Below are 27372 nucleotides of genomic sequence, written 5' to 3'. Positions count from 1 at the left end.
AATTGGATTACTTGTTTTTATGCTATTGAGTTGTAGGAGTTCCTTATATATTTGGGGGATTAAGCCCTTATCAGATACATGGTTTGCAAATATTTAGTCAAAATATGGAAACAACCTAAATGCCCATCCACGAATAAAAGAATAAAGAAAATGTGATTTATATATACAATGGAATATTATCCAGCCTTAACAAAGAAGGAAATTCTGCCACTCATGTCAACGTGGATGAACCTGGAAGACATTATGCTAAGTGAAATAAAGCAGACACAGCAAGACAAATACTGCATGATTTCACTTACATGCAGAATCTAAAATAGTCAAACTCAAAGGAGCAGACGGTAGAATGGTGGTTGCCAGGGGCTGGTAGGAGGGAGAAATGATGACATATTATAGTTTCAGTTATGCAGGATGAATTAATTTCTAGAGATCAAAATACAGCAACGTAACTATAATTAATAATATTGAATTGCATACTTGAAATTTACTGAAGGGATAGATAGTAAGTGATCTCACACACACACAAATGGTACCTGTGTGAGATAATGGGAGGTGCTGGATATGTTAATTAGCTTGACTGTGGCAATTATTTCACAGTGTACACATATATTAAAACATCAAGTTGTATGTCTTATATACAATTTTGTCATTTATACCACAATAATGATGAAAAAATAAAATAGCTCATGAATACAAAGCCACATTCTCTCCAAGTCATAATTCTATCAGGCTTACTAAAAATAGAAATTGGCCACGCTGATTCTAAAATGTATATGGAGGGACGCCTGGGTGGCTCAGTCAGTTAAGCGGCTGCCTTCATCTCAGGTCATGATCCCAGGGCCCTGGAATCGAGTCCCGCATCGGGCTCCCTGCTCAGCAGAGAGCCTGCTTCTCCCTCTCCCTCTGCCTGCCACTCTGCCTACTTGTGCTATCACTCTGTCAAATAAAGAAATTAAAAAAAATCTTTAAAAAAAATAAAAATAAAAATAAAATAAAATGTATATGGAAATACAAAGGACTTTTCCAAAGGTGGCAAACACAATATATCCCATCCTAAACATTCTTAAATTGCGACCTCATTGAGCACTAGAGTCTGTGTCACCTCCCTTTGAACTTGAGTAGACCTTTGTGAGTATGGCAAAAGTGACACAAGGTGACTTCTGAGGCTAGTCATAAAACACACAGCTTTCCATTGTCTTTGTAGGACATGAGCTTTTAAATTCCATTGCCATACTATGAAGTAAGAGTCCCCAGTGCTAATGTAGAGCTGGTTTTAGTGCATATTACCATGAGTCAGTATGGAAACCCTCATGAATGATAGGCATATGGCCAGAGTCAAGAGAAAATTGTTACTATAGCAGGGAATAATTAGCCTAGACTGAACTCTGGTTCAGCCTCATAAACCTTAAAAGCAAGATCAGAAATGGTCAGTTTCCAAACAACTTATCTGTGTGTGCCAGAACAAAATTCACTAATAAAAAAACCCCACAGAAATACAAAAATATTCAACAAGCAACAAGACATGCATAATGTCTGGCGTTCAGTGAAAAATCAACTATATGAGAGGCAAGAAAATATGACTCATAATAAAAACAAAAATAAATTAATTGCCATCTCCTCTGAACAACCATGTGAGAACCAGTAGAAAACAACATTAGAACAATTAATATAACAATATTCCAAGAAGTTCAAAACTTAATACATGGAAGATTAAAAAGCGTTTAAGTTATCTGGAGGTTAAAACCAAGATGTGTGGATGGGTTAGCCTGGTGATGGGTATTAAAGAGGGCACGTTTCATGGACCACTGGGCGTTATATGCAAACAATGAATCATGGAACACTACATCAAAAACTAATAATGTAATGTACAGTGATTAACATAACATAATAAAAAAAAAAACAAAAACAAGATGTGTGAGATGAAAAGTACACGGGGTAAGCTTAATGGTCTCTGCAACTCTGCCAAAGAAAATATGAGTAAGTGTGAAGAGATGACAATAGGAACTCCAAAATAAAACACACAGAAAACTTCCTCTATGAAGAGATCAACAAAAAGCTGTGAGAACTTTAGCCATCAGGAAATGACAGATGTTGGCGAGGATGCAGAGAAAGGGGACCCCTTTTACTCCATTGGTGGGAATGAAACCTGGTGCAGCCACTCTGGAGAACAGTTAGGAGGTTCCTCAAGAAGTTAAAAATAGAGCTACCCTATGACCCAGCAATTGCACTATTAGGTATTTACCCCAAAGATACAAATGAAGTGATCCAAAAGGGGTACCTGCACCCCGATGTTCATAGCAGCAATGTCCACAATAGCCAAACTGTGGAAAGAACTCAACTGTCCACTGGCGGATGAACAGATAAAGAAGATGTGGTACACACACACACACACACACACACACAGGAATATTACTCAGCCATCAAAAAGAATGAAATCTTACCATTTGCAATGACATGGATGGAACTGGAGGGTATTATGCTAAGTGAAATAAGTCAGTCAGAGAAAGACAATTATCATATGGTTTCATTCCTATGTGGAATTTAAAAAACAAAACAGAGGATTATAGGGGAAGGGGGAGAATAAAATAAGACAAAATCAGAGAGGGAGACAAACCATAAGAGACTCTTAAGCTCTAGGAAACAAACTGAGGATTGCTGAAGGGGAGGTTGGTGGGGGGATGTGGTAACTGGGTAATGGACATTAAGGAGGGCACGTGCTGTAATGAGCACTGGGTGTTATATGCAATTGATGAATAACTGAACTTTATATCTGAAACTAATGGTATGCTATATGTTAATTATTTGAATTCAAATAAAATAAGATAAAAAAAGCTGTGAGAAAATGTCAGTCAAGCTCACAGGCTTTTAACTGGAATCTCTAAAGGAGAAGGGGTTAATAAAAACTATTTGAATAAATGAAGCAGAACAATTTTCTGAATTTGAAGAGCACCGAGTGTCCACACATCCAACAACCTCAAAGCCCGACTCCAAGCACAAGAATCACGAAGAAAACTGCACCGAGGTCCATGACATGTATGTTCCTCACAAGCAAGGATAAAGAGAAACTCTTTAAAGGATCCTCAGAAAAACAGAGATGACAGCAGACTTCCCATTGGAAGCAATTCAAGTTAGAACACAAGGGGCAACACTGGAAAATGTATAAAGAACAGAAAAACTGTCAACCTAGATTTCCATATTCAGTAAACGAAATAGCTCAAATGAAGAAAAAGAAAGATTTGTTTCGGAAATTAAGAAGATGAAGTGTTTTCAGTAGCAGAGTCACACCAGAATAAATAAATAAAATCCTTCAGGTCACTGTTAAACAACTGCAGATAGACGTGGGTCTACCCAAAGAATGAACACCACTAGAAATGGTAATTACATGGATAAATACATGAGATTTTCTTATTATTTACATCCCCATAGAAGATAATCAGCTAATAAAAATAATAACAATGTGGTGTGAGATTTGTGATATACATAGAACTAAAGTGGATGTTGGGGCCCAGTCAGTTAAGCATCCAACTCTTGATTTTGGCTCAGGTCACGATCTCAGGGTCAGGAGATCGAACCTGCATCAGGCCCCATGCTCAGCAGGGCGTCTGCTTAGGAATCTCTCTCTCTCCCTCTCCCTCTGCCCTGCCCTGTACACTGGTGCACGCGTGCTTTCTCTCTCTCTCTCACACGCGCACACACACGCACTCTCTAAAATAAATAAATAAATCTATTAAAAAAAAAAACCAAAACACCCAAAATGGATGTCAAGAGTAGCACAAAGGTCAAGAGAAGAGAAATGGAATTATACTATGTGAGATGGTTACAGTTTATGTGAAATGGTATAGTAATAAAGGTATACTGCAATAAATTAATGATATACATTACAAGCCTAAGCAACCTCTAAAATAAAAACACATAGACCTGTACTTAATGAGTAAACAGCAAGATTAATGCAATCATAAACGATGTTCAATTGATTTAATCAAACGAAGAAAAATAGAAAAAAAAAAGGAAAAATAAGATGGGAAAGAGAAAACACTGAGATGATACCCTTAAACCTAACAATATCTATTGTCACATTAAATTGGGTTTAAAGATCCCAAATAAAAGGTAGATATTGTCAAATTAGATGTTTTTCTATGTTGCCTAAATAAATACATCTTAATTACAGAGACAAATTTAAAGTAAGGAAATAGTAAATGATATAGCACAGCATGTGTACTGGTCAGTTTTATGTGTCAACTTGGCTAAGTACTACTTGCTAGTTATTCAGTCAAATGCTCATCTCCGCATTGCTGTTAAGGTACTGTGTAGATGTGGTTAACATTTACAGTCAGTTGACTTTACTGAAGGTGATACCCTGGTGGGACTGATCTACTCAGTTAAAAGGCCTAGGAGCAGAACTGAGGCTCCCCTTTCCAGCGGGCCCGCCCTGTGGACTTTGAAATTGTTTAGCTAGCTATCAAAATCACATAAGCCAATTTCTTACATAAATCTCTAAATATGTAATATATATCTTACTGATTTTATTCTCTGGTAGAAACTTAACTGATAAACCATATTAACACTAATTAAAAGAAATCTTTATTACTTATTTGGCAATGTTAACATTAGGCAAACTACTAGTCAGAGGAAAGACCATTATAAGGAATTATTTTATAATGATAAGGTTGTTAACATAAACAGGAGGATATAATACCCTTAACCATTTATGCACCAAATAGCAGAACTTCAAAAGAAGTGAAAAAAAAACACTGAGGGAACTATAAAAAGAAATACATAATTCAATCACTTTAGTAAGAAAGGTAAATACTCCTCTCTAAATAATTAATAAAAAAATAGAAAATCAGTAAGGATATAGGAAATTCAAATAACATCAACAACCAAACTGATGTATTTGCTATTTAAAGAAGAACATTCTACCCAATGAGGGAAAAATACATATTTTTTTTTAAGATTTGATTTATTTATTTGACAGAGACAGAGAGAGAGAATGAGCAGGGGGAGAGGAAGAAGCAGACTCTCTGCTGAGCCCAATGCACGGCTCAATCCCAGGACCCTGAGATCATGACCTCAGCCGAAGGCAGATGCTTAACCAGTTGAGCCACCAAGGCATCCCATCTCATCATGTACACGAGATCCTACATATGACTATCAGCTAATTTCTCAGCAGAAATCTCTTAGGCCAGAAGAAAGTGGCATGATATACTTAAAGAGCTGCAAGAAAAAAAATGTCACCTGAAAATGCTATATCTGGTAATAATGCCCTTCAAAAATGAGGCAGAAATTAAGCTATTCTCAGATAAAGAAAAGCTACGGGAGTTCATTACCACTACACCTGCCCTAAAGGAAACGTTAAAGGGAGTCCTGCTGGTAGAAATGAAAGAATGCTAGATAGTAACTCAAAGCCAGGTGACCATTCAAGATCTTTGGTAAAGGTAAATGCATAAGGAGTATAAATGTGGGTATTATTACTATTTTGATTTGTAATCACTTTTTTATTTTCCAAAGGATTTAGGAGACAAATGCATAAAAATAATTATAATCTCTGTTTTGGGGCACACAATTTGGGACACAAATAATTCAAGCGGGGTGTAGAGCTTTTAAATTTAAGTTGGTATCAGTTAAAATTAGACTGTTATAAACGTTAGGTTGTCATATCTCATCCCTATTGTAACCACAGAGAAAACAGCTTTGCTATACATACAAAGGAAATAAGGGAATCAAAAAGTGTCACTACAATAAATCAACTAAATAGAAAAGAAGGTATGAATGGAAGATATAAGGAACAAAAAAGTTTTAAGAAATACAGAAAGCAAATCTTAAAAAAACTGAAGTCCTTCCTTATAAGTAATAACTTTAAATATAAGTGGATTAACCTCTTTAATCAAAAGATAGATACCGACAGAGTAGATAATAAAAAATGATGTGACTTCAATGTTATCCATGAGAGACCCAAATGGACCTAAGATGCGGACAGGCTCAAAGTGAAAAAAACAGAAAAAGTTACAATGTGCAAATAATAACCAAAAGAGAGTTGGGGTGGATATCCTAGTATCAGACAAGATGGACTTTCAGACAAAAACTGTTACAAAATAAAAGGATGGGACATTACATATTGATGAAAGACAATTCAGTTCATCATGAAGATACAACAATTATAAACATATATGCACTGCACCTAACAAGAGTTCCAAAATATATAAAGCAAAATGACAGAATTGAAGGGAAAAAGAGTTATACAAAATAGTGACTTGAAAACCCCACTTTTAATAGTAACTAAACAAAACATCAATACAGGGCTTGAACAAAACTATAAACCAACAGGACTTAAGAGACATACACAGAAGCCTGCACCAGAATAGCTAAATACACATTTTAATCAATTGCACATAGGACATTCTCCAGGACAGACCATATGTTGGGTGACAAAAAAAGTCTTAATACATTTTAAAAGATTGAAATCAATGAAGTATCTTTTCTGGTCCCAACAGAATAAAGCTAGAAATGAGTAAATTAAGAACACTGGAAAATTCACAAATACCTGAAAATCAAATAATATATTATTAAAATGTATCGATTAATAAACACAAAGGAAATAAATACCATGAGACAAATAAAAATGAAAACACAATATACCAAAACTTATGGGATGCAGGAAAATACGGGCTAAGAGTGTTACTTATAACCCCTAACACATACAACGAAAAAGAAGCAGGATCTCAAATTAATAAACTAGCTTAAGGAACTAGGAAAAGTGGAACAAAACTGAGCACAAAGTCAGCAGAACGAAGGAAATAATAAAGCTTAAAGGTGAGGTTAATACATATACACATATTACACATTATACAGTAGAGAAAAATCAAAAAAAAGATCCCCCAAATTGACCACTTCAGGTAGACTAAGATTGAATGAGAGAAGACTCAAAACACTAAAATCACAATATTAGTGACTGTAGGAACATTACTACTGATTTTACACATTATACAAATCATATTATGAATAATATTACAGCAACAAACTGAATAACCTAGATGAAATGGGCAAATTTCTAGAAACACATAATCCACTAAAAATGACACATGAAGAATTAAAAAATCCAAATAGACCTATAACTGGTAAAACAGTGGATCAAAAACCTGCCCCTAAAGAATAGCCTAGGATCAGATGGCTTCACTGGTGAATTCTACCAAAGTCTAAACAAGAAGTAACACAAATTCTTTTTTCAAACTCATCCAAAGTTTGCAGATGAGGGAAGACCTCCTAACTAATTCTATAAGGCTAGCATTACCCTGATATCAAAGCCAGACAAAGACACTACAAGAAAAATACAGACCAATATCCCTTATGAGTACAGATGCAAAAGTTCTCAACAAAATACAAGGAACCAAACTCAGCAACATATTAAAGGACTATGCACCATGACCAAGTGGGTTTTATTCCCAGAATGCAAGAATGATTCAATATATGAAAACTTAATGTAATACACCAAATTAACAGAATAAAGGGAGGAAAAAACCCAACACATGGTCATCTCAACAGATACAGAAAAGAATATTTTCCCAATGTCAACATTCATTCATGACAAAAATAATCAACTATGAATGGAAGAAAAGTTCCTAAAACATGTTGAAGGCCATACATGAAAGACTCACGGCTAACATCATATTCAACAATGAAAGACTGAAGCTTCCCCCTCCCCCAGATCAAAATCAACACAGAAATCCACATTTGCCATTAATACTCAACATACTGGAAGTTCTAGACACAGTAATCTGGTAAGAAAAAGAAATAAAAGGAATCCAATTGAAAGTGAAGAATAAAATTATTTCTGTTCACAGATATGATCTTATGACGCTGAAAAAAAAACCCCTATGAATCCAATAAACAAATTCAGCAAAGTTGCACCATATTAAGTCAATATACTCAGTCACATTTCTAAAATCAGCAATGAACAATTCAAGAGGAAATTTTAAAAATCATTTACAATAGCATCAGAAAGAATAAAATGTTCAGAAATAAATTTAAGCAAGGAGGTAGAAGACCTGTACAATGACAACTACACAACATTGATGAAAATAATTAAAGAAGACATAAATAATTGCAAAGACACCTGTATTAATTGGACTAGATGACTTAATATCATTAAGGTAAAAATTCTAATACTATTCAAAGCAATCTATAGATTCAATGCAATCCCTATCAGATAAAATTCCAATTGTGTGGTTTTTTTCAGAACAAAACAAAACAAAACAAACACCATCCTAAAATCCATATAGAAACTCAAGTATCTACAAGCAACTAGAAAGTCTTGAAAAAGAAAGAGGAAATTGGAGGAATCACACTTCCTGATTTCAAAACTTATTACAAAGTTGGGGCATCTGGGTGGCTCATTTGGTTAAGTGTCCGACTCTTGATTTAGGTTCGGGTCATGATCTCCGAGTCGTGGGATGCAGGCCCGTGTTGGGCTCCACACTGAGATCTGTGCTGTGGGTAGAGCCTGCTTGGGAGTCTCTCCCTTAGCCCCTCCCCTGCTCTCTTTAAAAAAACAAAAACAAACAAATACCTTATTACAAAGCTACAGTTATCAAAACAGTGTGGCATAAACACAGACATACAGACCAATGCAACAGAAGAGAAATCCCAGAAACAAACCTTCCCATACACGGTCAACTGATGTTTAACAAGAAAGCCAAGACCACTCCATGGGTAAAGTACAGTTTTTTTAAACAAATGATTCTGGGAAACTGAATATCCACATGCAAGTGAGTGAAGCTGGACCCTCACCTTACACCATCTACAAAATCAATTCCCAGAGGCCCCACCACCACACTGGGGATTAGGTTTCAGCCTCTGAATTTTGCAGGGGGGGATACAAACATTCAGTCTACAGCAATAAGTTTGGTGAACAGTATCCCGAAAAGCTCTGTATATTTTTCTAACTTTTCTGAAGTCTACTATTACATCAAAATAAAAAGCTAAAACTATCAAGCACCTAGATATAAACAGAAGTAAAATATTTATAAGACCTCTGAGAACAATTATAATTGGGACACATTTAAATAAAGATGTAAAGGAAGACTTTTTTAAATGAAGATGCACAAACACATATCCATAAGCACACAGGCATGCACACACGCACATTAATTAACTGGAAGATACAATATTGGTAGTGTGGCCACTCTCCCAAACAGATTTACAGGTTCAGTGAAGTCACAATCGAAATCCAATAGCCATTTTTGTAGAACTTGACAAAGTGACTGAAAAATTTAAGTGGAGAGGCAATGGCCTCATAATGCGCAAGTACGTGCCTTATCAGAAATCAAAACTCTTGAAGTTACACTAATGGGTGAAGAGATAGATCAGTATTACAATGAAAAAAGAGAGTGCTCAGAAACATATCTACCTATACAAATACAAGTGAGCACTGAGTAAAGCAGGAACTTTTCAATGAATGGGCCTGAGAAGCTAGGCATTCTATATGAAACAAAACCAGACTGCAACTTTACATAATACAAAACAATTCAACAGAGAGAAGCCATACCACCTACTCTTGCTTAAATATGAGTCACACTTCATTCCTTCCGTCCTCCTCAAGCTTTTACAACACATGAATAATTTTTTTTTTCTTGTGCCTCTTAAACATGCTAAATCTACCCATGTTCTCTATGGCCATGGCCAGTAGTGAGTTATTAAGCATGCTATGCTAAGTCTGGCCTTTGTATGAGTTTTCTCTCTGCCAGGAAAACTCAGTTCACAGATCTCTGCATGACCTGCTTCTTACCACACAGGGCTCAACTCAAGAGTCACTTTTTTTTTTTTTAATTTTTTTATTCTTACATTATCCCCATACATTACATCATTAGTTTTAGATGAAGTGTTCCATGATTCATTGTTTGTGCATAACACCCAGTGCTCCATGCAGAATGTGCCCTCCTCAATACCCACCACCAGGCCAACCCATCCTCCCACCCCCCTCCCCTCTAGAACCCTCAGTTTTTTTTCAGAGTCCATCGTGTCTCATGGTTCATCTACCCCTCCAATTCCCCCCCTTCATTCTTCCCCTCCTGCTACCTTCTTCTTTTTTTTTTTCTTAACATATATTGCATTATTTGTTTCAGAGGTACAGATCTGAGATTCAACAGTCTTGCACAATTCACAGCACTTACCAGAGCACATACCCTCCCCAGTGTCTCTCACCCAGTCACCCCATCCCTCCCACCCCACCCCCAACTCCAGCAACCCTCAGTTTGTTTCCTGCGATTAAGAATTCCTCATATCAGTGAGGTCATATGATACATGTCTTTCTCTGTCTGACTTATTTCGCTCAACATAATACCCTCCAGTTCCATCCACGTCGTTGCAGGATGTGAGGGCGATCTGGCTGCGACATCTGTCACCCCACTGATCGCCAGGGTTGATCCTGGCTGGCTAGGCGGGTGTCCCCTTCCTCCCTCACCGCTCCATGTGCGTCCCTCCCGAAGCTGCGCGCTCGGTCGAAGAGGACGACCTTCCCCGATAGAGGAGGACCGTTCTTCGGTCAAGGGTATAGGAGTAGCTGCGCTCCCCTGCTAGAACCTCCAAACAAGCTCTCAAGAGTCACTTTTTGAGTGAAGTCTTCCTTGAAATCCAATTAATGTAGGCTTTTAGTCCTCCGTCCAAACCCTATTTATTCTCCCTGATGGTCAGTCTCATTTGAACCCACAGCCTGGTGCATTTCCCACCCTTCTCTGCCCTGTTCTAGGTCTCTTAGAACTGACATCAACAGCCTCCATCACACGGGTCCCTTCCCTTTGTGTCTGGCCAAAGAGAGGCTCCATTAGAGGACCGCAGGGCAGGGCATCTGCTGCCCTCTTGCTCACTGCGGGTTCTCTGGAGTTACTGCCTCGTCATACGCCCACAGCCCGCACCGGGCAGCCCGTCTCCCGAGCCGGCCCTTGTAAGCTCCTGCATCTTCTCATCCTTCCAGCCTGGGGATGGAAAAGACTTCACAGTGTCGCAGTCCCGGGCGCCTCAGCGTACCTCACTGGCCCCCTTCACCCGGCCCAAACCTCTGACAATGGCACGTTCATTAAATGCTATTCAAAATACTAGCAAGTAGGCCTCTGTTTTCCGTTTGGACCTGACTGATACACTAGAGCATATCACATCACCTTGCTGAAAATTTTTACTGTGCCTATCACCACGTGCAATGATTTTATTCACTCCTCTGAGTTGTTTGACCTGATAAAGTTAAACAACAGAGAAGCAACTTTTTAGGTCAATCATCAACGTATCCCTAGGGCTTTGCACTTAGTAATAAGTACCATATATATTTCTGGATTCTAACACATTTCTGGTTGGATAAAACATAAAATGATGCCATTATTGTAATAAAGGTATTTATGAGTTGCTGAAAGATAAGTAGGAATTGGCTCATTGAGGGTAGAGCAAGTTATGCTATGAAGCCAGGGTTTTATCACTGAAGGTTTCGAAGTGAAGAAATGAAGGGATTACATGTGGAGTTTAGAAGTACAACTGAGAGCAATGTGAGGTACAGACTGAAGAAGAGAAGAGGGATGGCAGTTAGGAGGAGAACGTAATTGTTCTAGGCACACACACAACATGGAATTCAAAGTAGATGATTATAACAGGAACAGAGACGAGGAAATAAATTTGGGAGAAAGACCCAAAGGAGTGTGTAGGGGGGCAGTGAGGGAGAAAGAAAGAAAGGAAAAGGGACAAAAGCCACGTGGAGTGTTGTCTAGTTCACGAGCCTCGAGTGGGAGGGTGTGAGCCCCCGCAGCATGCAGTGACATGAGGGACCCAGGCCACGTATGGTTTTAAAAGTCTGCTTTTTACTGTTTGGGAAGTGATGCTCAGAGTCCAATACAAGAAGTTCCAATAAGTCTGTAATTACACCTCTACTGTGGGAGAGGTTAAGATAGGGTGACTATTTTAATCTGAAATAAAATAACATACCAAAAAATATCCAAGTCAAACTGCTCGCTTTTTAAAAAGTAGTAGTCACATTTCTGTAAATTTATATAAGGAAATAACAAAATATAAAAGCTGATTAAGTATAATTGTAAATCACCTTTAATATAGTAGTAAAAATAGGAAATAATCTAAAAGGTCAACATAAACAAAATGCTGAAACATAGTTTTTATTGTTAGCTGTTTTAAATAAATAAAACTAGTACGAAGACAGCAGATTAATACAGAAATATGTTTATAACTTAATGGTTAACAGAAAATAAGTCATAATAATTTCATTATTCCCACTAAACCATTACTAATAGCTCTATTAAAATTATAAATTTATGAAGACAAAGATCAAGTGACACTACACAGAAATGGTAAGTTTGAATTATTAAAGAAAAAAAAAACCCTTGTAAACTTTTTTTCTTCACAGTGCCTTTAACAATGCTGTTTAAGCTTTAGGGGAAAATTTAATATTTTCACATTTTATTATGAAATATAACCCATGGAGAGAAAAAACAAGACATAAATATACAATATGATGAACATTTGCATAGAAACCTGTCTAGAAACAGTGTAGGCCATAACACAGAAAACTGGCATTCCCCCAAAATTCCTCCCGTGCCCCTCCAATCACACTCCCTTCTGCTCCTCCAGAAGCCAACACTCTTCTGTCGTGTGCTACTCATTTCCTTGGATTGCATTATAGTTTTAGCACTCATGAATAAATCTAACAGAGGTTAGCTATGCCTCAATTACGTGGATTCTGTGGTGGTTCGCTTCTCTCCGAGAAGCTGTGTTTATAAAATGTATCCATACGATTGTGATCCCCACTCATTCATTCTCTGTCATTCCTGTAAAGCATTCCACTGTATGAACAGATCACTGTTTCTTCATGTGCTTTACCATTAATGGACATTTGGGTTGTCTCTGGTTTGGGGCTACTAGGAAATATGCAAAGATGAAATTTCCCTAAGAGTCACCGCACATTTACTGCACGGCCAAGCTGTGTTCCAAAGTGGCTGGATCTCCACTCAGGCAGGCAGGCTGTGGCTGGCTGCTCCCGGGGGGAGCTCTGCACCCTTCAACACCTCGTTGGGTCATGACTGTTTGTTTTCTGCCAATTTCACAGTTGTGCAGTAGGATCTCATTCTGTTTTTAATTTCCATTTCTCCGATTACAAAAAGTTTGAACATATTTTCACATATGCACTGATCATCTGGAATTACTCTTCTGTGAAGTACACTTGTTCAAATCTTTTCCCATTTTTAAAAATTGTTTTGGCTTTTTAAAAAAAAGGTTTTTTATAGGTTCTTTATATGTTCTGGGTACTAGTCTTTTGTTGGTTATATCCACTACAAATAATTTTCTCATTCTGTGGATTATCTTTTCTCTCTCTGCATTGTCTTGATAAACAGAAGTACTTAATTTAGCAGAAAAAAATGTCAGTCATTTTTTATTAAGGTTACTGATTTTTGTGTTTTGGGAAATGGTTTTTCTGATCCTAAAGACATGATGATATTTTCCCACATTATATTCTAAAATATTTACAGTTTTTCTTTATGTGTTTATGTCTATAACATATCTGGAGGTGATTTTTTTGACTGGGTCCAATTTCATTGGTTTTTCTATATGGCTTGGCATTCCAGTATTACCTCTCTGACAATATTTGTTTTATGTATTTAAAACCTATGTTATTTATTAAGTATTCACAAATTTAGTAATAATATATAATCTTCTTTCATAGATTTATCCTTTTATCATCATGTAATGCCCTCTGTGTATATGGTGAGACTTCTTGCCTTCAGTTGTGTTTGTCGATATCAGCTTTTTTTAATCATTATTTTTCTTGGTTTTTGGATTTAAAATTAAAACAAAGGTTGAGGGTTTGCATGTCTGAGCAGAATAAATTTCAGAGTCTAAAAGATCTTATTAAAAACAACTCTACCTACCAAACAATTCACTTTCACTGCATAAAGTATAAAGCTACACACGGACTTTATTACTAAAATCACCTCATTAATAAAATCATCTCAAGATGTTTAAATACTCTAACCTGTAACCTAATTATTTCTGACCACTCACAAAGACACTGTATCACTATCAAAGAGCTCCTTGCCTGAGTCTTCCTGGGATTCCCAAAAGTTTGAATGTACAACAGCAAATCTTAAGTATAAAGAAAGCAACAGAAATTAACAATATTGCATAAACTATTACTGAACTATACATTCGATCCTCAACAATCCATGTAGAAGGAAAGTTATCTTATCTAGGCACTGCCTTATCAATACTACTATTCAAGCACTTCCCTGAGGTGTTACCATACAAACACGAACAGGCAAGCATTTTACCAGCTACTGCCATTCCCACGCTAACACTCAGGAATCTCTAACTTCCACATGCATCAGAAACACCTAGAAAGCTTGTGACAGATGTAGATATCTGCTTCCCATACCTTGATTTATTTTTGAAAAAAATCTTTGGGTAATTTTGGTACACATCAGAGTTTTAAAACCACTGTTATAATTTTAAGAGGAAGAAAAAGAAGGTGACGTGGGATATTATGTCAAAAACTGTTATTTAACATACAAATGTTTTTTTTTTTTGAGGTGATAAGAATAAAATGAAGATGAAAACCAAGAGATGCAGAGTTTTACAGAAATAACAGAAACTACAGAAATTACCAGGAAATCATATTTCAGAATCTGTGTTTTAAAAAAATTCTATCAGAAAACAATATAATACTCTAACTGGTCTTTGGTTTTATATTATCTTCATGATATAATTTATGAAATAATGAGACATCTATAATTCACAATTTAATTAGAATCTTCTTTTTCAGTGCTAAAATGATTGACAAAATCATGCATATAATAAAAGCAATGCTAAATGTGAAATTAGAGAAGTATTTTACAGTGAAAATTAATTTAAAATGCTAAACAAATTAGAAATGAAGAACACAGGTAGAAATGTTAAGTCTCCACTAGTTTATCAGCAAGCAATCTTTACCTGTCATCTACAAGTAAAATTGCATGAGTAAAGTAAGACATCAAAAAGAGAAGAAAACACCCACTGCTCACTTCACTGACTGCTGAGAAAGTAAATAACCTTCTCTCATATAATGAACATTCATGTCCCAATCAATCTCCTTTGTTAAACATAAACTCGTAGTATCTTCGTTCTGGAAATAAGTGGTTTTACGAAGTACCTTGTGTGTTTTATTTGCTTCTTTCTAGTATTCCATTTTATACTCAAATGAAGTTCATTTAATATGTTAATTTTGTCTTGTAACTAGTGTTATATTTTATACTGCCTTCCAATTCAAAGAATGATTTACATGTCTTTTTGAGTAGTATGTGCTCTCTCAAAATTTTGGAGTGATGGCCTTGTGTAATATAGACAAAAACCACCGTATATGATGGTCACATTAGACTGAGTTCTGTTCAAAAAACAAGCTCAGTCTCGCTTCGTTCATCTAACAGACGATAACAGCACAAAGGTAATTCTAAATTATTTACTGTATGATGGCATAAGATGAAATTTAGCAAATTTCTAGTTAATAAGTATATACCGAGCAATGATAATGACCCCATAAAATTCAAAAAATAAATTTATTTCTGTCCTCTACTCAAAGATAGGACTCCTGCTGCCACATTGAAGTTGAGCTATTCCACTTTGCTCTCTAAGCCCCGCTAAGCCCCGCTAAGCCCACAGCTCTTCTGATAGTACTCCTCTAGCCCAGGTTATGCAAAACTCTCCCAGAAACCTGATGCTCCTTCCAGCCCCAGCTTGGAGAGTAACTGCTACCCCTGCATCTTCAAAGTTCTACCTCAAGTCCAACATCACCTTGAAGGCGATATCTCAAGCACACCCCCTGAGACCCAAGCCATCTGTAACTCCGTTTCCTTAATATCATCTCCTTTTCACTCTCTTTCCTGTGGCTTATCAGACCTCTTGTTCCCTAACTGTTCCATGGATGCATCTCCCCTGTCTCTAAACTCTGTGGGCAGAGGCCATGTTTCTGGGAGAGCAAAATAGGAGGCAGAAAATATTTTTGAGATTTGTAAGTTTCATCACATACTCCCCATGCGGTCTGTTGTCAGGAGTAAAATAACTGCTTAATAACTTCATCAAACAGTACAATGCATAACAAACTGAATGTTACAATTACATGGTAAAATGAGAGAATCTGACAACTGTATTATTATCCAAAATTTTATAAATGCAAAAACATTTTAGTACTAAAATTTTTGTGCTTCTCAGAGATTGAACCCTATTATTTCACTTGAAAGAGGTATGCTTAACTATTTCAAAATTCTTGGAATTAATGATACAAACATTTAAACTTTTTATCTTAGGTCTTTATTAAGTGAAAATATAAATTCATTTAATAGACAGCTAAACTACCAGGTTCTGGTTTCACTGTTTGGTTTTCCAGGCTTTCTTCATCATTATCTGTGCTCTGAAGTGATCTACATAATCACAGATCATCAAAATAGTTACAAAGTTGACCTGTGTAAGTGTTTTGTTTGTTACATCTGTGTCATATTTCCTAAGTTTTCAAGTACATTTTGTCAAATTTTATATCCTTTAACAAAAAACTAAGTCAGAAAAAAAACCTAAAAGTAAAATCTAGCCAATTAAACAAAGCAAAGCAAAAGAATATTTAGTGCTCTATTATATGAAAAGGATTTTTATCTAATTTAAGATTGTAGAAAGAGAGAAGAAAAAAACAATCAGAAGACTGAATGATAATGATACTAATTTATTGATGTTGCTATTAGAAAGCCCTTTAAAACTGAAGATTCAGAGGGGAGGGGGGTGGGGGGGATGGGGTAGCCGGGTGATGGGTATTAAGTAGGGCAGGTGTTGTCACGAGCACTGGGTGTTATATGCAACTAATGAATCATTGAACACTATACCAAAAATTAATGATGTACTATACAGTGGCTAACTGAACATAATAAAAAAATAAAATAAAACTGAAGATTATTTGCCTTATTCAGCTTTTGAAAACAGAAGTTCAAAGACATTGAATCCATGAATTAGCTCATCCTAAACAGCCTGAGAACTCTTCTATTATAAGGAAAAGACAGATGAAAGCCAGAGAGCGCTCAGACCCCTTAGAGCTAGAATGAAAAGTCAGAAAAAACAACTGGTAATAAAACAATTCATATACTTAATTTACAAAAGGGTAAAACTATACCTGGTCTAGACTATACAAATGTAAACCCATCAACAACTGATTCAAAACAATACATCATTAGGCTCCTGTTAGGGTAAGTAGCTCTAACCGACTCACACCTGTTCTTCGCATTTCCTCCCAGAGAACCGCCTAACACTACACCCCCTTTACTGTAACATTAACACAAAGGCTGAAATTAAGCCAGCTTTTTTCTTTTAGATCTTCAGGTTCACAGTCTTTTCAAACACTGCTGCAAATAAGCTAGAGATATATCTAAATGATAGTAAAAATAAACAATAGGCATTCACCTAGGTTTCATGAAAAGAAGTGAATTTTCATAAATATAAACCAAGAAATTACAGTTCATTACATACCACAGCATTCAGGACATTTTGGATGTTTCAGTATATTCATTCCGTACCCTGGAAAGCAGCGATTAATCCAAACCATTTGGAGAGTACCTTCAATATAGTATATTTCAGGCAATGGCTCTGCACGTCTGCCTAGAACTTCTACTTGTTGATTAAAAAATCTCTCTATAAGATTTTTAGCCTAAAATTGAAATATGAGAAAATTATCAGAAATAAATGTAATTATAGAACAAATAACGGTGCTTATGTACTTAGAAGCAGTGAAAACAAATTTTTGAGGTCCTTACTTATAGTCAATGGATATAAAACATGTAAAATTAAAAGATGTCACCTATAAACATCAAATTTCCAAATGTACTTCAAATACAACACAAAGAAACCATTCAGATACATAACCAACATTTTGGTCCCTTTGGATTTTGATAATATATGGATGGGCATATGAGCAAAATCAAAATAGCTCTTTGAAATTAAACATACTCTAAGAAATGTACTCCATGTGCTTAAAAACATGTTATTTTAAGTAACTTTAAAAGCATATCCCTTAAAGAGGAATACCCTCCACTCTTTCCACAAAGAAAAATTAGGTTTAAAAACAAGAGGAAATGGGGCGCCTGGGTGGCTCAAGTCATTAAGCGTCTGCCTTCAGCTCAAATCATGATCCCAGGATCCTGGGACTGAGCCCCGCATCGGGTTCCCTGCTTGGCGGGAAGCCTGCTTCTCCCTCTCCCACTCCTCCTGCTTGTGTTCCCTCTCTCGCTGTCTCTGTCAGATAAATAAAATCTTTAAAAAAAAAAAAAATTAAAAAAAAAAACAAGAGGAAATACAGCAAATGTTAAAATTCCCAGCTCTGTGCTCCCAAAATTAAATTTATAAAATAATTAAGGCATCATTCTGATCTAGAACTAATGATCTTTCTACTTCGAATAGTTATTCTGGCTTGACTCCTAAAATTAACAAGAGGCTTATGATTTTCAGTGTTAAAGCATGAGGTAAGGCCACAAGTTCAAACCCTCCACAAGCCAGTTAGTTCTCCTCAATTTTACCGTTCTAACTTCTAATGCAGTGAGGAACATTAATGAATGGACTAATGCCGATCTGTAGCCACTAAAGGTATACTTCAACTTACTGATTTCTTCAAATGTCTTGCAAATTACATTCCTTGCATGAAAATTATAAGTAAATTATAAGTGCAAATGTTCTTCAATATATTGCATTTAAAGTAAATATACAACTCTTATTCTATTAGTCAATTACTCACCACCTTTTTATAGTTTAAATGGTTTGCTTTTGCTTTTGATTAATCTTGGTAAATTTGTTGGCATTTATTTGGACAAACACATAAATTTTGGTTAAGAAAGTACTTAAGAATTAATTTGATATAAATCTGCTCTCTAGTTAACCATATTTAAATGCCAGGCCATAATTAAAAGTTTCAGGAGACACAATCATAATCACTTAGCTTCCCCCAAAAATAAATAAATAAATAAATAAATGATGCTGGATATGGGAAAACCTGATAGGAACAAAAATGATCATATAAATCAGATTCCTGTTTTTTATTTCCCCTCTAAAGAGAATAAGGATAGATCTCTTCTTTGACGAAAAGAAAAAGAAGGCAAAAAATTGCTAAATCATTCAATTTTTTACATTTAGTATGTTTATGGTTGACATGGGGTTAATTATTTGTACCAAAGGGTGAAACTGACAAATTCTCTGAGTTGGGTAAGAATTATGGATTTTAGTGTAAAACATTTTTGACCAATTTGGATGATATAAGAACAAATCATAATTATAGAAACTCTCCATAAATTAATTATCTGGTCTAAGATATAAAGAATTAATCTGACTGAATAAACATCAGAGTTCCTGGCCCATGCTACTCCTCCCTTCACCACCCCCCAGAATACTTCAAAGAATGATTAAGTATCTATGGAAGGAATACATTCTACAAAGACTGGTCATTAATCAGAGGACCGGAAGAAGAAGCCATTACCATTTCAACAATGAGCAGCCTGTAAATTATATGAATTCTGTAAAAGACAGGTTGAATAGCTTATTTTATTTTTATTTATTTTTTTTTAAAAGATTTTATTTATTTATTTGACAGAGAGATAGCGAGAGCAGGAACACAAGCAAGGGGAGTGGAAGAGGGAGAAGCAGGCTTCCCGCCGAGCAGGGAGCCCGATGTGGGACTCAATCCCAGGACCCTGGGATCATGACCTGAGCTGAAGGCAGACGCTTAATGACTGAGCCGCCCAGGCGCCCGAATAGCTTATTTTAAATACCACAATCTGCTCCACTGACCATGCCAAGTTAGGTAATGAAGAAAGGTGACTGGAAAGGCTTTTATATCTGTCGCACATTTGTCCAACAAGCTTAGAAGATGATAACTACTTAACATCATGGGAGTTCTACAACAGGCAACAGATATCATACGCTATGCAAGACCACAGTCCAACCAGAACTCCACTATCCACTGGGGGAGAGCTAATATCTACCAGGTAGGTGTTACAGATATTACAGCCATAAGTTAGAGTCCTCTAGAAATCTTTAGTTAGCACCTATATTTGGAAATCTCTGGGGAAAGTAACTATGGTCATCAAATGTGGATGGAATTAAGAAACAAGGAGACAGAAGCTTAAAGGTATCTTGGATGAAATGGAAACAACTGTGAGTTTGCATAGAAAAGACCAGTGATATTGGTGCTCAGGGAGCAAAAGAAAGAAAGGATATCACATCTCATAAGAGGTCCCAAAGGAGAACTATAAAAAATGATTGAAAAGAAACATAAAGCTGTCATTCTCATGGTGGGAACACTGTAACGTGGATACTATACACACATGCCAGTGAACTGGGCACAGAACTAGGAGATAAAGCTCGGTTTCTTTCTTTCTTTCCTATTTTCCTTTCTTTTTTTTTTTGGATAAAGCTCAGTTTCGAAGCAGAACCAAAGGCAGGAGGAGGAAAATAAAAGCTTATGTAACAGGGCAGAGCAAGATGGCGGAGGAGTAAGAGACCTGGGTTTCGTTTCCTCTCAGGAATTCAGCTGGATAGGGATCAAACCATTCTGAACACCTACAAACTCAACAGGAGATTGAAGAAAAAAACAGCAACAACTCTCTCATCAGAAAAGCGACCACTTTCTGGAAGGTAGGACGTGCGGAGAAGTGAATCCGAGGCAATATTCGGGAGAATAGACGGCGGGGGAGGGGCCTCCATCAGCCGCTTCTAGCAAGTGATAGAGCCGCGGAGCACAAAATCGGAACTTTTAAAAGTCTGCTCCACTGTCACTCCGGTGGCTAAGCTGGAGGTGGAACCCTCGCGGGACAGTGTGGTCTCAGGACCCTCGGGGTCACAGAAAGACCGGGGGTGCCTGAGTGCGGCAGAGCTCCAGGTAACGGAGCAGGGAAGCCGGCTACAGAGGCGGAGCCCAGGCGCGGGCTCTCAGCTCGGGGTTGCCATAAACCGTGATCCACGACACAGTCGGGCCCCTGCTCCTCCAGCAGGGACCCAACAAGCGGCAGATCCGGGGAGACTCACCTTCTTCCCCCGGGAGGAGAGGTGCGAGAGCGCAACGCAGGGATCTGCTGGGTTTGGAGACTCCACCCGGGGTCGGGTGCCAGAGATAGAAACGCGTGGTCACAGGCCGGGCGAGCACGGAGTGCGGCCGGAGACCAGGGAGACGGGAGTGACTGACGGTTGTTCTCTGGGGGCTCACTGAGGAGCGGGCCCGAGTTCTCGGCTCCTCCGGGGCGGAGATTGGGAGGCCGCCATTTCCACTCTCCGCCTCCAAAGCTGTATGGAAAGCTGGCAGGGAACAAAAGCCCCGGAGAGCAAACCCGAGCAGATTACTTAGCCGGGAGGGGGCAAGGGCGGGGCACTTCCGCCTCCGGCAAAGACATTTGGGAACCACGGCAACAGGCCCCTCCCCAGAAGATCAGCGAGAACAGCCAGCCAAGACCAAGTTTACCGATCAATGAGAACGGCAGAACTCCAGCGCTAAGGGAATACTACACATAGAATTCATGGCTTTTTTACCATGATTCTTTAGTCTTTCAAATTTAATTTTTTTTAACTGTCTTTTTCTTCTTTTTTTTTAATTTTTCTTTTTCCCTTTTTCAACCAACAATCTTACCAATCCCTTTTTTAAAAAAACATTTTTATTTTTCATTTTTAGAGTCATATTCTATCCCTTCATAGTAGTTACCCGTATTTTTGGCATATATATATGTTGTTCTCTCTTTAAAATTTTGAGATAGTTTCTTCTAACAAATCAAAATATACCCTAAATCTCTAGTATATGGTTTTTTTTCTACTCCCCTACCTGATCACATTCTCTCCCTTTATTTTCCTTTTTTCTTTTTTTAAATCCTCTTTCTTTTTTCAAACAACTTCTTATCAATTCCTTTAATAAACTTTTTTATACTTTCCATCTTTAGTCATATTCCATCCCTTCATCATATCAACCCTTATTTTTGTACATATATAAGTTTTTCTTTCCTTAAAATTTTGGGAGGCACTTTCTTCTAACAGACCAAAATACACCCAAAATATAGTGTGTGGCACTGATCTATATACCAGCCTGATCATATTTGATCACATTCTGGTTCTTTGTTGTTGATGTTTTGTTTTGTTCTGTTTTTGTTTGTTTTTATCTTTATCTTTTTCTTTTTCTTTTTTCTCTCTTTCCCTTTCTTTTCCCACTGCTTCAGGTCTTTTCTGATTTGTTTAGAGTATATTTTCTGGGGACGTTGTTACTCTGCTAGCATTTTGTTCTCTCATTAATCTATTCTCCTCTGCACAAAATGACAAGATGGAGAAACATCACCTCAACAAAAAGAACAAAAGATAGGACCGACTGCCAGGGACCTGCTCAATACGGACATTAGTACGATGTCAGATCTAGAGTTCAGAATCATCACTTTAAAGATACTAGTTGGGCTTGAAAAAAATATGGAAGTTATTAGAGAAACACTTTCTGGAGAAGTAAAAGAACTAAAATCCAACCAAGTAAAAATCAAAAAGGCTATTAATGAGGTGCAATCAAAAATGGGGGCGCTAAGTGCTAGAATAAATGAGGCAGAAGAGAGAATCAGAGATATAGAAGACCAAATGATGGAAAATAAAGAAGCTGAGAAAAAGAGAGATAAACAACTACTGGATCACGAGGGCAGAATTCGAGAGATAAACAATACCATAAGATGAAACAATATTAGAATAATTGGGATCCCAGAAGAAGAAAGAGAGAGAGGGGCAGAAGGTATAATGGAGCAAATTATAGCAGAGAACTTCCCTAATTTGGGGAAGGAAACAGCCATCAAAATCCAGGAAGCACAGAGAACCCCTCTCAAAATCAATAAAAATAGGTCAACACCCCGACATCTAATAGTAAAACTTACGAGTCTCAGAGACAAAGAGAAAATCCTGAAAGCAACTCGGGAGAAGAGATATGTAACCTACAAGGGTAGAAACATTAGATTGGCAAAAGACTTATCCACAGAGACCTGGCAGGCCAGAAAGGACTGGCAGGATATATTCAGAGCACTAAATGAGAAAAATATGCAGCCAAGAATACTATATCCAACTAGGCTGTCATTGAAAATTGAAGGAGAGATAAAAAGCTTCCAGGACAAACAAAAACTAAAGGAATTTGCAAACACGAAACCAGCGCTACAAAAAATCTTGAAAGGGGTCCTCTAAGCAAAGAGAGAGCCTAAAAGCAACATAGACCAGAAAGGAACACAGACAATATACAGTAACAGTCACCTTACAGGCAATACAATGGCACTAAATTCCTATCTTTCAATAGTTACCCTGAATGTAAATGGGCTAAATGCCCCAATCAAAAGACACAGGCTATCAGACTGGATTAAAAAACAAGACCCATCAATATGCTGTCTGCAAGAGACTCATTTTAGACCCAAAGACACCCCCAGATTGAAAGTGAGGGGGTGGAAAACCATTTACCATGCTAATGGACACCAAAAGAAAGCTGGGGTGGCAATCCTTATATCAGACAAATTAGATTTTAAACCAAAGACTGTAATAAGAGATGAGGAAGGACACTATATCCTACTTAAAGGGTCTATCCAACAAGAAGATCTAACAATTGTAAATATCTATGCCCCTAACATGGGAGCAGCCAATTATATAAGGCAGTTAATAACAAAAGCAAAGAAACACATCGACAACAATACAGTAATAGTGGGGGACTTTAACACCCCCCTCAATGAAATGGACAGATCGTCTAAGCAAAAGATCAACAAGGAAATAAAGACTTTAAATGACACACTGGACCAAATGGACTTCACAGACATATTCAGGATATTCCATCCCAAAGCAACGGAATACACATTCTTCTCTAGTGCCCATGGACCATTCTCCAGAATAGATCACATCCTAGGTCATAAATCAGGTCTCAACCGGTACCAAAAGATTGGGATCATTCCTTGCCTATTTTCAGACCACAATGCTTTGAAACTAGAACTCAATCACAAGAGGAAAGTCGGAAAGAACTCAAATACATGGAGGCTAAAGAGGATCCTACTGAAGAGTGAATGGGTCAACCAGGAACTTAAAGAAGAATTAAAAAAAATTCATGGAAACCAATGAAAATGAAAACACAACTATTCCAAATCTTTGGGATGCAGCAAAGGCAGTCCTAAGAGGAAAGTATATAGCAATACAAGCCTTTCTCAAGAAACAAGAAAGGTCTCAAGTTCACAACCTAACCCTCCACCTAAAGGAGCTGGAGAAAGAACAGCAAATAAAGCCTAAACCCAGCAGGAGAAGAGAAATAATAAAGATCAGAGCAGAAATCAATGAAATAGAAACCAAAAGAACAGTAGAACAGATCAACAAAACTAGGAGCTGGTTCTTTGAAAGAATTCACAAGATTGATAAACCCCTGGCCAGACTTATCAAAAAGAAAAATGACCCAAATCAACAAAATCATGAATGAAAGAGGAGAGATCACAACCAACACCAAAGAAATACAAACAATTATAAACATATTATGAGCAACTCTATGCCAGCAAATTAGATAACCTGGAAGAAATGGAGGCATTCCTAGAGATGTATCCACTACCAAAACTGAACCAGGAAGAAACAGAAAACCTGAACAGACCTATAACCACTAAGGAAATTGAAGCAGTCATCAAAAATCTCCCAAAAAACAAAAGCCCAGGGCCAGATGGCTTCCCAGGGGAATTCTACCAAACATTTCAGGAAGAATTAATACCTATTCTTCTGAAACTGTTCCATAAAATAGAAATGGAAGGAAAACTTCCAAACTCATTTTATGAGGCCACCATTACCTTGATCCCAAAACCAGACAAAGACCCCATCCAAAAGGAGAATGACAGACCAATATCCCTGATGAACATGGATGCAAAAATTCTCACCAAAATACTAGCCAATAGGATCCAACAGTACATTAAAAGGATTATCCACCACAACCAAGTGGGATTTATCCCTGGGCTGCAAGGTTGGTTCAACATCCACAAATCAATCAATGTGATACAATACATTAACAAAAGAAAGAACAAGAATCATATGATCCTCTCAATAGATGCAGAAAAAGCTTTTGACAAAGTACAGCATCCTTTCTTGATCAAAACTCTTCAGAGTATAGGCATAGAGGGTACATACCTCAATATCATAAAAGCCATCTATGAAAAACCTACAGCGATTATCATTCTCAATGGGGAAAAACTGAGACCTTTCCCCCTAAGGTCAGGAACGCGGCAGGTATGTCCACTATCACCACTGCTATTCATCATAGTATTGGAAGTCCTAGCCACAGCAATCAGACAACAAAAAGAAATCAAAGGCATCCAAATCGGCAAAGAAGAAGTCAAACTCTCACTCTTTGCAGATACTTTATGTGGAAAACCCCAAAGACTCCACCCCAAAACTGCTAGAACTCATACAGGAATTCAGTAAAGTGGCAGGATATAAAATCAATGCACAGAAGTCACTGGCATTCCTAGACACAACAACAAAACAGAAGAAAGAGAAATTAAGGAGTCGATCCCATTTACAATTGCACCCAAAACCGTAAGATACCTAGGAATAAATCTAACCAAAGAGACAAAGGATCTGTACTCAGAAAACTATAAAATACTCATGAAAGAAATTGAGGAAGACACAAAGAAATGGAAAAACGTTCCATGCTCATGGTTGGAAGAACAAATATTGTGAAGAGGTCAATGCTACCTAGAGCAATTGACACATTCAATGCAATCCCCATCAAAATACCATCCACTTTTTTCAAAGAAATGGAACAAATAATCCTAAAATTTGTATGGAACCAGAAAAGACCCCGCATAGCCAGAGGAATGTTTAAAAAGAAAAGCAAAGCTGGCGGCATCACAGTTCCAGACTTCCAGCTCTATTACAAAGCTGTCATCATCAAGACAGTATGGTCCTGGCACAAAAACAGACACATAGATCGATGGAACAGAATAGAGAGCCCAGAAATGGACCCTCAACTCTATGGTCAACTCATCTTTGACAAAGCAGGAAAGAATGTCCAGTGGAACAAAGACAGTCTCTTCAACAAATGGTGTTGGGAAAATTGGATAGCCACATGCAGAAGAATGAAACTGGACCATTTCCTTACACCACACACAAACACAGACTCCAAATGGTTGAAAGACCTCAATGTGAGACAGGAGTCCATCAAAATCCTAAAGGAGAACACAGGCAGCAACCTCTTTGACCTCAGCCACAGCAACTTCTTCCTAGAAACATCGCCAAAGGCAAGGGAAGCAAGGGCAAAAATGAACTATTGGGACTTCATCAAGATAAAAAGCTTTTGCAAAGCAAAGGAAACAGTCAACAAAACCAAAAGACAACCGACAGAATGGGAGAAGATATTTGCAAATGACATATCAGATAAAGGGCTAGTATCTAAAATCTACAAAGAACTCAGCAAACTCAACACCCAAAGAACAAAGAATCCAATCAAGAAATGGGCAGAAGACATGAACAGACATTTTTCCAAAGAAGACATTCAAATGGCCAACAGACACATGAAAAAGTGCTCAATATCGCTCGGCATCAGGGAAATCCAAATCAAAACCTCAATGAGATACCACCTGACACCAGTCAGAATGGCTAAAATGAACAAGTCAGGAAACGACAGATGTTGGCGGGGATGCGGAGAAAGGGGAACCCTCCTACACTGTTGGTGGGAATGCAAGCTGGTGCAGCCACTCTGGAAAACAGTATGGAGGTTCCTCAAAAAGTTGAAAATAGAGCTACCATATGATCCAGCAATTGCACTACTGGGTATTTACCCCAAAGATACAAAAGTAGGGATCCGAAAGGGTACGTGCACCCCGATGTTTATAGCAGCAATGTCCACAATAGCCAAACTGTGGAAAGAGCCAAGATGTCCATCGACAGATGAATGGATAAAGAAGAAGTGGTATATATATACAATGGAATATTATGCAGCCATCAAAAGGAATGAGATCTTGCCATTTCCAACGACATGGATGGAACTGGAGGGTATTATATTGAGTGAAATAAGTGAAACAGAGAAAGACATGTATCATATGACCTCACTGATATGAGGAATTCTTAATTGCAGGAAACAAACTGAGTGTTGCTGGAGTGGGGGGTGGGGTGGGAGGGATGGGGTGACTGGGTGATAGATACTGGCGAGGGTATGTGCTCTGGTAAGCGCTGTGAATTGTGCAAGACTGTTGAATCTCAGATCTGTACCTCTGAAACAAATAATGCAATATATGTTAAGAAAAAAAATAAAAAGAAGAAGAAGAAGAAGGTAGCGGGAGGGGAAGACTGAAGGGGGGGAAATCAGAGGGGTAGCCGAACCATGAGAGACGATGG

General features: G+C 37.5%; 1 protein-coding gene across 11 annotated transcripts in view; it reads right to left on the bottom strand.

The window, feature by feature from the left end:
* Positions 1 to 27372, bottom strand: part of ZPBP (zona pellucida binding protein) — a 136078-nt gene that overhangs the window by 31715 nt on the left and 76991 nt on the right. For 10 of the 11 annotated variants that reach the window (XR_010406629.1, XR_010406627.1, XR_010406628.1 and 7 more), the window contains one exon: positions 17515 to 17692. Coding sequence is in view for 7 of the 11 variants with exons in the window: in XM_064575484.1 (XP_064431554.1) it covers positions 17515 to 17692 (178 nt within the window). In the remaining 4 variants the exon portion in view is untranslated. Of the gene's footprint in view, positions 1 to 17514; positions 17693 to 27372 lie in introns of those variants that run through there. The other variant, XM_064575491.1, reaches the window with a different exon arrangement.

The sequence above is a fragment of the Mirounga angustirostris genome, unplaced genomic scaffold (genome assembly GCF_029215605.1).
Source record: "Mirounga angustirostris isolate CCGP_5_RB_7025 unplaced genomic scaffold, mMirAng1.0.hap1 SCAF_12, whole genome shotgun sequence".
Classification (NCBI taxonomy): domain Eukaryota; kingdom Metazoa; phylum Chordata; class Mammalia; order Carnivora; family Phocidae; genus Mirounga; species Mirounga angustirostris.
This window is presented reverse-complemented; position numbering and strand designations above follow the sequence as displayed.